This window comes from Oncorhynchus mykiss, chromosome 22 (assembly GCF_013265735.2).
Source record: "Oncorhynchus mykiss isolate Arlee chromosome 22, USDA_OmykA_1.1, whole genome shotgun sequence".
NCBI lineage: Eukaryota > Metazoa > Chordata > Actinopteri > Salmoniformes > Salmonidae > Oncorhynchus > Oncorhynchus mykiss.
In genome coordinates this window covers 46,717,328-46,730,968 of record NC_048586.1, presented here as the reverse complement: position 1 = coordinate 46,730,968, position 13,641 = coordinate 46,717,328, and the positions used below count along the sequence as shown (strand labels likewise).

At 45.2% G+C, this 13,641-nt stretch overlaps 1 protein-coding gene across 9 annotated transcripts in view; it reads right to left on the bottom strand.

The window, feature by feature from the left end:
* Nucleotides 1–13,641, bottom strand: part of dip2a (disco-interacting protein 2 homolog A) — a 232,025-nt gene that overhangs the window by 40,534 nt on the left and 177,850 nt on the right. For 7 of the 9 annotated variants that reach the window (XR_005038847.1, XR_005038848.1, XR_005038849.1 and 4 more), the window contains 8 exons: nucleotides 13,296–13,435; nucleotides 8,199–8,335; nucleotides 7,837–7,917; nucleotides 4,547–4,674; nucleotides 2,574–2,688; nucleotides 2,175–2,376; nucleotides 707–816; nucleotides 441–521 (listed from right to left, as the gene is read on the bottom strand). Coding sequence is in view for 6 of the 9 variants with exons in the window: in XM_036959434.1 (XP_036815329.1) it covers nucleotides 441–521; nucleotides 707–816; nucleotides 2,175–2,376; nucleotides 2,574–2,688; nucleotides 4,547–4,674; nucleotides 7,837–7,917; nucleotides 8,199–8,335; nucleotides 13,296–13,435 (994 nt within the window). In the remaining 3 variants the exon portion in view is untranslated. The remainder of the gene's footprint in view (nucleotides 1–440; nucleotides 522–706; nucleotides 817–2,174; nucleotides 2,377–2,573; nucleotides 2,689–4,546; nucleotides 4,675–7,836; nucleotides 7,918–8,198; nucleotides 8,336–13,295; nucleotides 13,436–13,641) is intronic. The other 2 variants (XM_036959435.1, XM_036959437.1) reach the window with 2 other exon arrangements.

The window sequence follows — 13,641 nt, the reverse complement described above, 5'->3', positions numbered from 1 at the left end:
CTGTCAGAGCAGACATTGACAGCATGCCTATGGTAAGTGTTGGCAGCTGTCAGAGCAGACATTGACAGCATGCCTATGGTAAGTGTTGGCAGCTGTCAGAGCAGACATTGACAGCATGCCTATGGTAAGTATTGGACACTGTCAGAGCAGACATTGACAGTTTGCCTACGGTAAGAGTTGGACACTGTCAGAGCAGACATTGACAGCATGTCTATGGTAAGTGTTGGACACTGTCAGAGCAGACATTGACAGCATGCCTATGGTAAGTGTTGGCAGCTGTCAGAGCAGACATTGACAGCATGCCTATGGTAAGTGTTGGCTGTGTCAGAGCAGACATTGACAGTTTGCCTATGGTAAGTGTTGGACACTGCCAGAGCAGACATTGACAGCTTGCCTATGTTAAGTGTTGGCATCTGTCAGAGAAGAGACAAAGCAGGTACCTTGGCGTTGAGCACCAGGAACAGGGGATGGTCAGGTGTGGCCTGGGCTCTCCACTGGAGAACATCCTGCATGTACAGGAACTATTGGAGACAACCAGGAGATACTCAGTATACAGACAGACAGACAGAACCAGGAGACCCTCAGAATACACACAGAACAGCAGTTACCTGTGTGCCCAGGTGATAGGTGAAGAGGAATGGTCTGTACCTTACATGTCTCTGTGTGTCCAGGTGAAAGGTGATAGGTGAGGAGGCATGATCTGTACCTTACGTGCCTGGTCATTGTCCTCTAGTTGAGCCACGTCTCTCCCACAGGCCTGAGCAATCCTCTTCCCTGCTACCAGGTTCCCCACGATCATAGAGGCAGGACCCACCTCTGTCCAACACACATCACCACCACCATCATCACAATCATCATCCTCACCACCACCACCGTCCATCAACCTCAGAATGTTGATATTGGTTTCCTCCTGAATTGAGTAACAATAGGTTCTGAACAGTAGATAGTTTTACCAGTATATAGTTCTACAGTAGGTTCTGAACAGTCTAGTAGTTCTAACAGTAGGTTCTGAACAGTATATACAGTTGAAGTCAGAAGTTTCCATACACCTTAGCCAAATACATTTAAACTCAGTTTCACAATTCCTGACATTTAATCCTAGTAAAAATGATGTCTTAGGTCAGTTAGGATCACCACTTTATTTTAAGAATGTGAAATGTCAGAATAATTGTAGTGATTTATTTCAGCTTTTTTTTATCACATTCCCAGTGGGTCAGAAGTTTACATATACTCAATTAGTATTTGGTAGCATTGCCTTTAAATTGTTTAACTTGGGTCAAACGTTCCGGGTACCCTTCCACAAGCTTCCAACAATAAGTTGGGTGAATTTTGGCCCATTCCTCCTGACAGAGCAGGTGTAACTGAGACAGGTCTGTAGGCCTCCTTGCTCGCACACACTTTTTCAGTTGTGCCCACACATTTTCTATAGGATTGAGGTCAGGGCTTTGTGATGGCCACTCCAATACCAAGACTTTGTTGTCCTTGCCATTTTGCCACAACTTTGGAAGCATCCTTGGGGTCATGACATGGCTTTAACAGCTCAGCATTTAACACCATAGTACCCTCCAAACTCGTCATTAAGCTTGAGACCCTGGGTCTCGACCCCGCCCTGTGCAACTGGGACCTGGACTTTGACGGCCCGCCCCCAGGTGGTGAGTGTAGGAAACAACATCTTCACTCCGCTGATCCTCAACACTGGGGCCCCACAAGGGTGCATTCTCAGCCGTCTCCTGTACTCCCTGTTCAACCATGACTGCGTGGCCATGCACGCCTCCAACTCAATCATTAAGTTTGCAGACGACACTACCAACAACGACGAGACGGCCTACAGGGAGGAGGTGAAGGCCCTCGGAGTGTGGTGTCAGGAAAATAAGTGAAATAATCTGTCTGTAAAGAATGGTTGGAAAAATTTGCTGTGTCATGAACAAAGTAGATGTCCTAACCGACTTGCCAAAACTATAGTTTGTTAACAAGAAATGTGTGAGGTAGTTGAAAAATGAGTTTTAATGACTCCAACCTAAGTGTATGTAAACTTCCGACTTCAACTGTAGTTCTAACAGTAGGTTCTGAACAGTATATAGTTCTAACAGTAGGTCCTGAACAGTAGGCTTGTAGAACATTCGGGCACAACCAGTGACACATTTTGGAGCCTTGAATGAAAAGTTCCATCCTACCTGGTTGTTTCTGCCGTGGTTTGGGCAGGTTGGTAACACAGCTGTGAGGACACATGAGGACGTTGCAGGGGTGGAGAGCTCCTTCCAGAAACCTCTGTTTGGTCTCTGCGATATGGATCCCCCCCAGCGGAGCCTTGGGCATTGTGTTGGCAGGGACCAGAGCTAGGCAGTACACCCCCACTTGGTGAATACTGTCTATAGCCTGTAGAAAATACAATAGACATGCTGACAGGGACCACCTGGTGAATACTGTCTATAGCCTGTAGAAAATACAGCCTGACAGACAGGAGGGGTTACTAGATGTGTGTTCCACTATATTGATTTGACTCAGAACATCATGCAGCTTTAAATGGACTTGAAGAGGTGTTGTATACATGATGTATATACACTGTGTTGTACCTGTAGAACGCGGCTCATCCACTGGAAGCTGCCCTCCTCTGAAGCATCTGGTCTCTGTTCTGCCACCACTACAATACGCTCATCATGGAGAACCGAGACGGAGAACACTGCTATCCTAGAACACAACAGAGACCACTGCTATCCTAGAACAACAACACTGCTATCCTAGATCACAACAACACTGCTATCCTAGATCACAACAACACTGCTATCTTAGAACACAACAACACTGCTATCCTAGAACACAACAACACTGCTATCCTAGAACACCACCACTGCTATCCTAGAAAAAACAACACTGCTATCCTACAACAACAACAACACTGCTATCCTACAACAACAACACTGCTATCCTACAACAACAACAACACTGCTATCCTACAACAACAACAACACTGCTATCCTACAACAACAACACTGCTATCCTAGAACACAACAACACTGCTATCCTAGAACACCACCACTGCTATCCTAGAACAACAACAACACTGCTATCCTACAACAACAACAACACTGCTATCCTACAACAACAACACTGCTATCCTATAACACAACACCACCACTGATATCCAACAACAACACTGATATCCAACAACACTGCTATCCTACAACACCCACAACACTGCTATCCTAGAAAACCAACAACACTGCTACCCTAGAACACCACAACAACACTGCAATCCTAGAACACCACAACAACAATACTAGAACACCACAACAACAATCCTAGAACACCACGACAACACTGCTATCCTAGAACACCACAACAACACTGCTATCCTAGAACACAACAACAACACTGCTATCCTAGAACACCACCACAACAACACTGCTATCCTAGAACACCACAACAACAACACTGCTATCCTAGAACACCACAACACTGCTATCCCAGAACACAACAACAACACTGCTATCCTAGAACACCACCACAACAACACTGCTATCCTAGAACACCACAACAACAACACTGCTATCCTAGAACACCACCACAACAACACTGCTATCCTAGAACACCACAACAACAACAATCCTAGAACACCACAACAACACTGCTATCCTAGAACACCACAACAACACTGCTATCCTAGAACACAACAACAACACTGCAATCCTAGAACACCACAACACTGCAATCCTAGAACACCACAACACTGCAATCCTAGAACACCACAACACTGCAATCCTAGAACACAACACTGCTATCCTAGAACACAACACTGCTATCCTAGAACACCACAACAACACTGTTATCCTAGAACACCACAACAATAACACTGCTATCCTAGAACACCACAACAATAACACTGCTATCCTAGAACACCACAACAATAACACTGCTATCCTAAAACACCACAACAATAACACTGCTATCCTAGAACACCACAACAATAACACTGCTATCCTAGAACACCACAACAATAACACTGCTATCCTAGAACACCACAACAATAACACTGCTATCCTAGAACCCCACAACAACACTGCTATCCTAGAACACCACAACACTGCTATCCTAGAACAACACCACTGCTATCCTAGAACAACACCACTGCTATCCTAGAACAACAACACTGCTATCCTAGAACACCAACAACACTGCTATCCTACAACACTGCAATCCTAGAACACCACAACAACAACACTGCAATCCTAGAACACCACAACAACAACAACACTGCTATCCTAGAACACCACAACAACAACAACACTGCTATCCTAGAACACCACAACACCACTGCTATCCTAGAACACCACAACACTGCTATCCTAGAACACCACAACACTGCTATCCTAGAACACCACAACACTGATATCCTAGAACACCACAACAATGCTATCCTAGAACACAACAACACAACAGAGAACACTGCTATCCTAGAACACCACAACAGTGTTATCCTAGAACACAACACTGCTATCCTAGAACACAACAACACTGCTATCCTAAAACACAGAACCTCCCTCCTCACCTCCCCCTGTAGACAAACTTCATGGGCTCCACTGCCAGCGCCGTGGCAACCACATCATCAGCGTTGTGTCTCCGCCCACACACCGTCATCAGCCCGTCCATTCTACCCACGATAAACACTAGGTTGTCCTGGAGACCACACACACAGGGTGGTTAGTCACTGCCCAACACATCTTGTCAAATAAAATAAAATATGTATTTATCACATGCTTGGTAACAGGTGTCGACTAACAGTGAAATGGATGGTCAGGTCCAGCAGTATGTCAAGTAAAATAAAATGTTATTTGTCACATGCTTAGTAAACAGAGTAACAGTGAAATGATTATCTACTGAATTCAGCTACATTTAGCAGACATCATGCTAACAGATACACTACCGGTAAAACGTAACTATATTTGAGATTCTTCAAAGTAGCCACCCTTTGCCTTGATGACAGCTGCATCAGATGACCTGGTCTCCACAATCCCCCAACCAAATTGAGATGGTTTGGGATGAGTCGGACCGCAGAATGAAGGAAAAGCAGCCAACAAGTGCGCAGCATAGGTTGAAAAATCATTCCAGGTGAAGCTGGTTGAGAGAAAGCCAAGAGTGTGCAAAGCTGTCATCAAGGCAAAGAGTGGCTATTTGAAGAATCTCAAATATAAAATATATTTTGATTTGTTTAACAGTTTTTTGGTTACTACATGATTCCATATATGTTATAGTTTATGTCTACAATGTAGAAAATAGTAAAAATAAAGAAAAACTCTTGAATGAGTAGGTGTTCGAAAACTTTTGACCGATAGTGTACATTTAGCAGACATGCTAGCAGACACATCACGCTAGCCGACACATTTAGCAGACATCATGCTGGCAAAAGCATTTAGCAGACATCATGCTGGCAAAAGCATTTAGCAGACATCATGCTGGCAGACACATTTAGCAGACATCATGCTAGCAGACACATTTAGCAGACATCATGCTAGCAGACGCATTTAGCAGACGTCATGCTAGCAGACATCATGCCGGCAGACACATTTAGCAGACACATTTAGCAGACGTCATGCTAGCAGACATCATGCTAGCAGACATCATGATAGCAGACACATTTAGAAGACACCATGCTAGCAGACACATTTAGCAGACATCATGCTGGCAGACATCATGCTGGCAGACGTCATGCTAGCAGACGTCATGCTAGCAGACATCATGCTAGCAGACACATTTAGAAGACACCATGCTAGCAGACACATTTAGCAGACATCATGCTAGCAGACACATTTAGCAGACATCATGCTAGCAGACACCATGCTAGCAGACACCATGCTAGCAGACACCATGCTAGCAGACACATTTAGCAGACATCATGCTAGCAGACATCATGCTAGCAGACACATTTAGCAGACATCATGCTAGCAGACATCATGCTAGCAGACACCATGCTAGCAGACACCATGCTAGCAGACACCATGCTAGCAGACACATTTAGAAGACACCATGCTAGCAGACACATTTAGCAGACATCATGCTAGCAGACATCATGCTAGCAGACACATTTAGCAGACATCATGCTAGCAGACATCATGCTAGCAGACATCATGCTAGCAGACACATTTAGAAGACACCATGCTAGCAGACACATTTAGCAGACATCATGCTAGCAGACATCAAGCTAGCAGACATCATGCTAGCAGACACATTTAGCAGACATCAAGCTAGCAGACATCATGCTAGCAGACACATTTAGCAGACACCATGCTAGCAGACACCATGCTAGCAGACACATTTAGCAGACATTTAGCAGACATTTAGCAGACATCATGCTAGCAGACATCATGCTAGCAGACATCATGCTAGTAGACATCATGCTAGTAGACATCATGCCAGCAGACACCATGCTAGCAGACACCATGCTAGCAGACACCATGCTAGCAGACACATTTAGCAGACATCATGCTAGCAGACATCATGCTAGCAGACACATTTAGCAGACACCATGCTAGCAGACACATTTAGCAGACATCATGCTAGCAGACATCATGCTAGCAGACATCATGCTAGCAGACATCATGCTAGCAGACACAATTAGCAGACATCATGCTAGCAGACACCATGCTAGCAGACACCATGCTAGCAGACACATTTAGCAGATATCATGCTAGCAGGTGCATTTAGCAGACATCACGCATGCAGACATCATGCTAGCAGACACATTTAGCAGACATCATGCTAGCAGACATTATGCTAGCAGACATTATGCTAGCAGACATTATGCTAGGCGACACATTTAGCAGACATCATGCTAGCAGACACATTTAGCAGACATCAAGCTAGCAGACATCATGCTAGCAGACACATTTAGCAGACATAATGCTAGCAGACACCATGCTAGCAGACACCATGCTAGCAGACACATTTAGCAGATATCATGCTAGCAGGTGCATTTAGCAGACATCACGCATGCAGACATCATGCTAGCAGACACATTTAGAAGACATCATGCTAGCAGACATCATGCTAGCAGACATTATGCTAGCAGACATTATGCTAGCAGACATTATGCTAGCCGACACATTTAGCAGACATCATGCTAGCAGACACATTTAGCAGACATCAAGCTAGCAGACATCATGCTAGCAGACACATTTAGCAGACACCATGCTAGCAGACACCATGCTAGCAGAGATCATGCTATCAGACACATTTAGCAGACATTTAGCAGACATCATACTAGCAGACATCATGCTAGCAGACACATTTAGCAGACATTTAGCAGACATCATGCTAGCAGACATCATGCCAGCAGACACCATGCTAGCAGACACATTTAGCAGACATCATGCTAGCAGACATCATGCTAGCAGACATCATGCTAGCAGACATCATGCTAGCTAGCAGACACATTTAGCAGACATCATGCTAGCAGACACAATTAGCAGACATCATGCTAGCAGACACCATGCTAGCAGACATATTTAGCAGATATCATGCTAGCAGGTGCATTTAGCAGACATCACGCATGCAGACATCATGCTAGCAGACACATTTTAGCAGACATCATGCTAGCAGACATCATGCTAGCAGACATTATGCTAGCAGACATTATGCTAGCAGACATTATGCTAGCAGACACTATGCTAGCAGACACATTTAGAATACACATTTAGCAAACATCATGCTAGCAGACACATTTAGCAGACACCATGCTAGCAGACACATTTAGCAGACACCATGCTAGCAGACACATTTAGCAGACATCATGCTAGCAGCTGGGAATGTGAGGATCCTAGAAATGGATAACAGTGAACTCACAGGTCCTACAAAGCCCAGTAGTGACGTCCTGGTGAAGGGTCTGCCACTGATGGGACCTCCTGACGCTCTTACTGGGATGGTCTGGAACAGGCAACAGGACTATACACACACCACTAGACACACACCACATAGCTCCTAATGCTGTTACCGAGATGGTCTGGAACAGACAACAGAACTATACACAACACATTGCTCCTAATGCTGTTACTGGGATGGTCTGGAACAGGCAACATGACTGTACACACGACTCAGTATTAATTTATGTAGTTATTGCCTTTAATTAACCAGGAAAGTTATTGAGAACACACTCTTTTGCAGTAACAATATGACATCATTATGAGTGTTCAAGTCACAGTACAAACCTGGAATGTGTTCTTGGTCATGCCCGGGAGGCCGTAGTATGCCACGCCGGTGCTCCCAGAACTCACACAGATCTCCCCCACCTCATCTGTCTGGCAGAGATACGGAGTTCCCTCCACACGTACCACACACACCAGCGCTGTGGACACACACGTCATAACATCACACACACTGACTGGATATCAATAAACAAAGCATTGTAATCAATAGGACAACGTGTTTCTCCTAACTGCCCCTGTTACAGGCTAAGTTATTTAGGTGTTCCCCTCGTTACAGGCTAAGTTGTGTAGGTTTTTCCCTCGTTCCAGGGTATTCATCAGGTGTTCCCCTCGTTACAGGCTAAGTTTTGTAGGGTTTTTCCCTCGTTCCAGGCTAAGTTGTTTAGTGTTTTTCCCTTGTTCCAAGCTGTTCATTAGGTGTTTCCCTTGTTCCAAGCTGTTCATTAGGTGTTTCCCTCGTTCTATGCTGTTCATTAGGTGTTTCCCTCGTTCCATGCTGTTCATTAGGTGTTTCCCTCGTTCCAGGCTGTTCATTAGGTGTTTCCCTTGTTCCAAGCTGTTCATTAGGTGTTTCCCTCGTTCCATGCTGTTCATTAGGTGTTTCCCTCGTTCCAGGCTGTTCATTAGGTGTTTCCCTCGTTCCAGGCTGTTCATCAGGTGTTTCCCTCGTTCCATGCTAAGTTGTTTAGTGTTTTTCCCTCGTTCCAGGCTGTTCATTAGGTGTTTCCCTTGTTCCAGACTGTTCATTAAGTGTTTCCCTCGTTCCATGCTGTTCATAAGGTGTTTCCCTCATTCCATGCTGTTCATTAGGTGTTTCCCTCATTCCAGGCTGTTCATTAGGTGTTTCCCTCGTTCCAGGCTGTTCATCAGGTTTTCCCTCGTTCCAGGCTGTTCATTAGGTGTTTCCCTCGTTCCATGCTAAGTTGTTTAGTGTTTTTCCCTCGTTCCAGGCTGTTCATTAGGTGTTTCCCTCGTTCCATGCTGTTCATTAGGTTTTTCCCTCGTTCCAGGCTGTTCATTAGGTGTTTCCCTCGTTCCATGCTAAGTTGTTTAGTGTTTTTCCCTCGTTCCAGGCTGTTCATTAGGTGTTTCCCTCGTTCCATGCTGTTCATTAGGTTTTTCCCTCGTTCCATGATGTTCATTAGGTGTTTCCCTCGTTCCATGCTGTTCATTAGGTGTTTCCCTCGTTCCAGGCTATTCATTAGGTGTTTCCCTCATTCCAGGCTGTTCATCAGGTGTTTCCCTCGTTCCAGGCTGTTCATTAGGTGTTTCCCTCGTTCCAGGCTGTTCATTAGGTTTTTCCCTCGTTCCAGGCTGTTCATTAAGTGTTTCCCTTGTTCCAGGCTGTTCATTAAGTGTTTCCCTCGTTCCAGGCTGTTCATTAGGTGCTTCCCTCGTTCTCTGCTGTTCATTAAGTGTTTCCCTCGTTCCAGGCTGTTCATTAGGTGTTTCCCTCGTTCCATGCTGTTCATTAGGTGTTTCCCTCGTTCCAGGCTATTCATCAGGTGTTTCCCTCGTTCCAGGCTATTCATTAGGTGTTTCCCTCATTCCAGGCTGTTCATCAGGTGTTTCCCTCGTTCCAGGCTGTTCATTAGGTTTTTCCCTCGTTCCAGGCTGTTCATTAGGTTTTTCCCTCGTTCCAGGCTGTTCATTAAGTGTTTCCCTTGTTCCAGGCTGTTCATTAAGTGTTTCCCTCGTTCCAGGCTGTTCATTAGGTGCTTCCCTCGTTCTATGCTGTTCATTAGGTTTTTCCCTCGTTCCAGGCTGTTCATTAGGTGTTTCCCTCGTTCCATGCTAAGTTGTTTAGTGTTTTTCCCTCGTTCCAGGCTGTTCATTAGGTGTTTCCCTCGTTCCATGCTGTTCATTAGGTTTTTCCCTCGTTCCATGATGTTCATTAGGTGTTTCCCTCGTTCCATGCTGTTCATTAGGTGTTTCCCTCGTTCCAGGCTATTCATTAGGTGTTTCCCTCATTCCAGGCTGTTCATCAGGTGTTTCCCTCGTTCCAGGCTGTTCATTAGGTGTTTCCCTCGTTCCAGGCTGTTCATTAGGTTTTTCCCTCGTTCCAGGCTGTTCATTAAGTGTTTCCCTTGTTCCAGGCTGTTCATTAAGTGTTTCCCTCGTTCCAGGCTGTTCATTAGGTGCTTCCCTCGTTCTCTGCTGTTCATTAAGTGTTTCCCTCGTTCCAGGCTGTTCATTAGGTGTTTCCCTCGTTCCATGCTGTTCATTAGGTGTTTCCCTCGTTCCAGGCTATTCATCAGGTGTTTCCCTCGTTCCAGGCTATTCATTAGGTGTTTCCCTCATTCCAGGCTGTTCATCAGGTGTTTCCCTCGTTCCAGGCTGTTCATTAGGTGTTTCCCTCGTTCCAGGCTGTTCATTAGGTTTTTCCCTCGTTCCAGGCTGTTCATTAAGTGTTTCCCTTGTTCCAGGCTGTTCATTAAGTGTTTCCCTCGTTCCAGGCTGTTCATTAGGTGCTTCCCTCGTTCTATGCTGTTCATTAGGTGTTTCCCTCGTTCTATGCTGTTCATTAGGTGTTTCCCCTCGTTCCAGGCTGTTCATCAGGTTTTTCACAATTTGTTGTACTTTTACCCTTTTTTCTCCCCAATTTTGTGATATCCAAATGGTAGTTACAGTCTCGTCCAATCGCTGCAATTCCCCAGATGCCGAGGCTGTTTTTTAGATTTTTCCGTTGTTACAGGCTGTTTAAAAAAAAAGATTTGTCCTTTGTTAAAGGCTTAGTTCTTTACGATTTTCCTTGTTTTTTTGCAATTTGTCCCAGTCATTAGCAGCAGAGAACTGGAAGGAAAGGCAGCCAAAGTAAGTGTTGGCTTTAGGGTTGACCAGTGAAATATATCTGCTGGAGTGCGTACTACGGGTGGGTGCTGCTATGGTGACCAGTGAGCTGAGATAAGGCGGGGCTTTACCGAGCAAAGACTTATAGATGGTGGGTTTGGCGATGGATACGCAGTGAGGGCCAGCCAACGAGAGCATTCAGGTAGCAGTGGTGGGCAGTATATGGGGCTTTGGTGACAAAACGGATGACACTGCTATAGACGACTCAGTTTGCTGAGTAGAGTGTTCGGGGATATTTTGTAAATTACATCGACGAAGTCAAGGATCGGTAGGATAGTCAGTTTTACAAGGGTACGTTTGGCGGCGTGAGTGAAGGATGCTTTGTGGCGAAACAGAAAGCCAATTCTAGATTTAATTTTGGATTGGAGTTGCTAAATGTGAGTCGAAGGAGAGTTTACAGTCTAACCAGGCACCTAGGTATTTGTAGTTGTCCACATATTCTAGGTCAGAACCATCCAGAGTACTGATGCTAGTCGGGCGGGATGGATATAGGTATGTAACAGTTTGGGTCTAGAGTGTCTCCCCCTTTGAAGAGGGTGCTTGCTTCGGGACAGAGACGTTAGCCAGGAGTAGCCACTCGGATAGCAGCTAGCTAGCTGTGATGATCCGGTATAAAAGGTTCAGAGCTTGAAGTAGGAATCCGGAGATGTTCTTTTGGTTTTCCCCCGTTACAGGCCGTTCTTTAGGTTTTACCTGCTGAACGGGCTGAACAGGCTTTACCTGCTGAACGGGCTTTACCTGCTGAACAGGGCTTTACCTGCTGAACAGGGCTTACTGTAGATTCTATTTTGATTGTTCAGGTTCACCATCAGCAATAGTCCTTGCTAAACACAATCAGTGTATACAGTCATTTCGTAGATGCGAGGGTAAAGTTGATCATTTCATAATGACAGCAATCACTTTGCGAAGTTGGATTGTGTATGTGTGCCATTCAGAGTTCAATTGGGATCAGATGAAAGATTTAAGTGCCTTTGAACAGGGAATGGTAGTAGGTGCCAGGTGCACCGGTTTGAGTGTCAAGAACTGCAACGCTTCTGGGTTTTTCACATTCAACAGTTTCCTCTGTGTATCTAGAATGGTACACCACCCAAAGGACATCCAGCCAACTTGACAACTGTGGGAAGCATTGGAGTCAAGATGGGCCAGCATCCCTGTGGAACACCTTCAACACTGTGTAGAGTCCATGCACCGACGAATTGAGTCTGTTCTGAGGGCATATGGGGGGGGGGGGGCAACTCAATATAAGGAAGGTGTTAATGTTATGTGCACTCAGTGTATTCGCTAATTTGTAAATTATAAATATTGATACATGACTAGCTCAAACAAGTCATCTGCATAAATGACAAGTTAATTAGTGATGGTGAATTCAATGTGGGGGGACAAAAACAGAACATAGGCTACATTGCCTCCTAATCTGATAGTGGGGTGGTAGATGTCTCCATTATGGCTCTAATCTGATAGTGGTAGATGTCTCCATTATGGCTCTAATCTGATAGTGGGGGGGTAGATGCCTGGTCTCCTTTATGGCTCAGATCAGGTGCCTACATAGTACACACCAGACATACATCACTCACCCACATGTCAGCTCAGAGAGGCCCGGCTCAGAGAGGCCCAGCGCATGAGCTCCATAAGCAGCAGATATTCATTTAGAATGGAAAATGAATGTGTTTACGCAACAAATGGTTGTGCATCGAATCAAATCAAACAATCGCAACAATTTGTTCTGTAATCAAACCAAATAATTTCAAACTAAAACGTATCGTTCCTGTATCCTATTGGAGCCCATGTTTCTAGATACATACCAGATGATCCTGAAAGGGAAAACCACAGGCCCTTGTTACAGGCTAAGTTTTGTCTTTTTTTTCTGGACATGATAATTAATTATGACTTCTGAGGACTTTTCTCTATGAGCAGCCATATAAATCTATAAAAACACTGTAGAATGTGTACTTGCTGGATGTACCGCCTGGTATGAGCTATAGAATGTGTACTAGCTGGATGTACCGCCTGGTATGAGCTGTAGAATGTGTACTAGCTGGATGTACCGCCTGGTATGAGCTATAGAATGTGTACTAGCTGGATGTACCGCCTGGTATGAGCTGTAGAATGTGTACTAGCTGGACGTACCGCCTGGTATGAGCTGTAGAATGTGTACTAGCTGGATGTACCGCCTGGTATGAGCTGTAGAATGTGTACTAGCTGGATGTACCGCCCGGTATGAGCTGAAGAATGTGTACTAGCTGGACATACCGCCTGGCATGACCTGGCCCACGTCCTGCACTGTGAGGACAGAGAGCTTCTCCTCGGTGTCTACCCGGATCACACTGTGGCTCAGACCACTCATGGACAGAACTGCCTTCCCTGGTGGAGGGACGCCCGACTCCGGAGGTCTGAGGAACCAACATTTATATACAGTATGGTTATACAGGTAAACTAACAGAACTGCCTTCCCTGGTGGAGGGGATCCTGCCTCTAGAGGGGAAACAGACACAGATGGTGCCTTCAGAAAGTATTCACACCACTTGACTTACTGCACATTTGGTTGTGTTACAGTCTGAATTCAAAATGGATTAAATTGTTTGTTTTTCTCACCCAT